Source organism: Sphaeroforma arctica (genome assembly GCF_001186125.1).
Source record: "Sphaeroforma arctica JP610 unplaced genomic scaffold supercont1.75, whole genome shotgun sequence".
NCBI classification, from domain to species: Eukaryota; class Ichthyosporea; order Ichthyophonida; genus Sphaeroforma; species Sphaeroforma arctica.
The window spans coordinates 133,606-137,304 of NW_014040483.1; the positions used below are offsets into that span (position 1 = coordinate 133,606).

General features: G+C 36.0%; 1 protein-coding gene across 1 annotated transcript; it reads right to left on the bottom strand.

The window, feature by feature from the left end:
* Positions 1-63: 63 nt before the first annotated feature.
* On the bottom strand, positions 64-1,154 carry SARC_01802 (hypothetical protein). The gene has a single exon (XM_014304471.1). The coding sequence runs from the start codon at positions 919-921 to the stop codon at positions 193-195; it is 729 nt and encodes a 242-aa protein (XP_014159946.1). The 5' UTR covers positions 922-1,154; the 3' UTR covers positions 64-192.
* Between the last annotated feature and the right edge of the window lie 2,545 nt (positions 1,155-3,699).

Genomic DNA, 3,699 nt, shown 5'->3' on the forward strand with positions numbered 1-3,699 from the left:
CATCTATATATATATATATAAGGTGCAATGAAATGCAATTAGCAATCACAGAAATCCTTAAATCGTACTTTTATATGTATCAGAATGAATTCAACAGGCAGATCCCTCGTGGTGTATGTATATATTACAACCCTTCAGTCAAGTTACATAGCACTTGCACTAAAAGCATAACTTTGGAATTGAATTTGAAATTTATATATCTTCGCCTGAGGATTCTTTTTTCTGGACGAACCGTTCCCATACATCGTATTCTAGCATTTTTTCAATTACAATAGCAATTGCGCTCAGAGAAGTTATCAGTTTTTCTAAATCGTGATCTTCGGTGTATTGGGACGCTTGTGTTCGCAGCTTGAAGTTGATGTTGAGAGTATGAGGAGCGGAATCATGTACAAACGTATCTAATACTTTGACTGCCATATGTGCCACTAACTCGTGATAATTTTCTCTCCCACGAATCCTCCTCGTGAGTGTTCTTAGTCGTTCAAATTCCATCAGAAACCCCACGTTCTCTTCGCACGAGTGTGCTCTTGCATACTTCATAAATTCCACCCTTGTTATTGGAAAGTTGTTTTCTTCTGAGCGGATAAGATCTGATAATGTGGGAATGGAGCGTCCACAACTTGTACGACTCGGGTTCCAAGTGTAGGTTCTGCGCAAGGGTTCGTTTGATTCGATTAATTTTTTTGTTTTCGACCTTGCACTTTGTGACCTAGCTTTTGCCATCGATTGCCGGACTGCTTTCCAGCTGTCCTTCGACGCGCTTGCTATATTATCGGGCAATCCGCTTATATTATCGGACAACGTGTCGTCATCCCCTCCTAAACTGACGATTATCACTTGCGAGGTTCGCTGCGCTAACTTGTGGGGTGATTGTGGTATACACTTACACTTCAGTTTCGCTGCAAAGTTTTTGAGTACCATAGTGACAGTTTGTGTTGTATATTTGATAGACACAATCACTTCAAAGAACTCTTCAATGTATATCTCACGCTTTGTTGGATCGACCTATAGGTTTATATACAATATGTGACAAACGCCTATACAGCAGTAACACGTAGCAAATGATCTTCAATATGAATTCAGTTGATATTCGGAAGGGGGCTAATTTGTTCTGATATCGGGAATTTGGGACTCAGGAAGTCAGGATATATACAAAGTCCTCATTTTTTCTAAACAAAAACAATATATATATATATATATATAAATACAAAATGATAAGTTGCCGGCTTGCCGCCTGCCGGCCCTGCCGGCCTGTGTAGAAGACTCGAAGCAGCACAGCGCCCGACCGCAGCTTGCCGGTTCCCCACTTGCCCCGTGGGGATATTTTTTATCAGAAGTGCTTTAAAAATAGATGCGATGTCACTTTTCCTCGGTATTTTTATAAATAGAATATTTATGTATTCAGATTGTACTGCGTTACATCTGCGTTTTTTCTTCTTTCTTTTTTTATAACAACCATAAGGCAAACCCATATAAATAAATAAAACCGGTACAAAATCCTAATTTGTTTTTAAAAAATACTTAAATCAACCAAAATATTTGTGTTCTTTTTGTTGTCTGTACTCTGTATTTTACGTGGGGTTTTTTTGGTTGTATATTTGTTTGTTTTAGAAGACTATTATTTATATATATTTAGCTAAATATGGTATTTAATTTTTAAAACAAACAATAAAATACAGTACATATGTATGTATTTATGAATAAATATTTCAGTTCAGTATTTATTTACATATTTTTAAAATACATATTCTGATAAATATTCACATATTCTTTAAAAATTAAAAAATACACACAGTATATACCACTATGAACAAAAAAAATTCAAATAAAACAAATATACTTATTTAGGTCACTCGGATGTTTGTTTACATATATGCTTTTATAAAGTACATATTTGTTTTTTATTGTTTTTTTTTAAAAGACAAAAACGTGCCTGTATGTATGTCGTATGACTATGAACATAAATAAATAGATAGTTTTTATTTTGATTTGTATTTAGTTTGTATTGTACATACGACAACAGTAAAAAAAATTAAAAAACATGGCCCACCTTGTGACAAATTTACACATCCCAAAATCAAATACTGTACGTGGACGCGATATTTGCAATTATTGGAAATCTATGGAAATTACAGTATTTAGTTCACCCGGTTTGTATGTAAATATGATATTTGGCTGGAACAAAATCACATAAATAGCCTTATAAAATTGAATTATAATTTTTTTAATAAATATGTAATGTAAAAAAAAACAAGGAAGACAGGCTGGCTGGCATAGCCCTCTAAATTGAATTTGGCCTATTTTTTTAAAATATGAGGTCAAGAATCAGGTCGAAATGATCTTGCTGAAAATCTTCACTTCTTGTCGACGTCGGCCCGTCGGCCGTCGGGCGTCGGGTGTGACGCTCAATGAGAGCTGCCCTATCTCCAGACGGACGAAGGGACTCGACAATATTACAGCAGGCACAAAAATTGTATGTTTTGACCTATATTTTTGTTGTTTTTTGTTAAATCGTCCATCGGCCGATATAGTTCGACCTACTATTCATATTCTTATTTCGTTTCTATTTTTTTAAATAAATAGACAAGGAAACAAAATTGGTGGGAAACTGGGCTGGGCCACTCATTTTTGGATCCTATTTTTTATTTTGTTATAGCTTCTTTATTTATACTTATTTTTCACAACCTCCTAAAAATTCAACAAATACATATTCCCTTTTTTTTTAGCAGCACGATCTGTATTTTAGATGGCTGTCAGTCTGTCAGATTATAGTAAATACATACAAATATTTATTTATTTTAAAAACACAAACAAAAACTAAAAGTTTTTGTGTAGATTTTGTTTTTTATAATAAAAACAATCGAACCAACAAAAATGAATCCATACATATGTACTTTTTTCTATACAAAAAAATATTTTAAAAATGAGGTCCTCTGGACTCTGGAGACTGGAGCCTTGGAGGCTGGAGCCTCTGGGGAGGTGTGATCACTGATCAGTGATCACTGTGATTGTCCAGATTTAAATATCGCTTGTTTACTCTGTCTCTGTGCTGGCCTGCCGGGTATTTATGTAGTAGAGATGAAGAAAACTCTAAATAAACAGCTCAGTAGCTTGAATTGCATTTGTATATGATACTCCGTGATTCAAACACGCACCATTCGGAATTGGGGGTGGTTGTACACGCCTAGAAATTGAACACTCAAGCACGCACAGAAATAAGCTTGGTACAGATGTCCGAAACACAAGATGGCTCGCGATTGCACACGCAGTTAAACCACCAGAACTCACAAGAGTCCACATCTGGGCGTCGCACTGGTGCCGCTCTGTCGCAGCGTAGGATCTCTTCATTAGGAAGGGGCCCGTTTCGATGGGGTGTAGATCAACTGATCCGTTCATTACGTCACAAGCCACAGTATCAACAACCTAAACAGTTTTATCAGGTAAACGGATAGCGTAAAGCTTTTTCGCCACTTCCATATTGATGAATTGTATTGAAATCTGCTGCCTATGAACTCAGCCAAGTATAGCATCACATGCGCACTCATTGACTTACTTACTATTAATGAAAATTTTGATCTTGTTTGTACAACTGTGCTTCTATCAATCCGAGCTTTTCCTATACTTGTATGTATGGGTCACCGTGTATACACACATATATATATGTGTGTGTGTGTGTGTGTGTGTGTGTGTGTGTGTGTG

What these genes read in the sequence shown, in the direction of transcription:
- SARC_01802 (XM_014304471.1), bottom strand. Translation starts at nt 921, where the DNA reads ATGGTACTCAAAAACTTTGCAGCGAAACTGAAGTGTAAGTGTATACCA.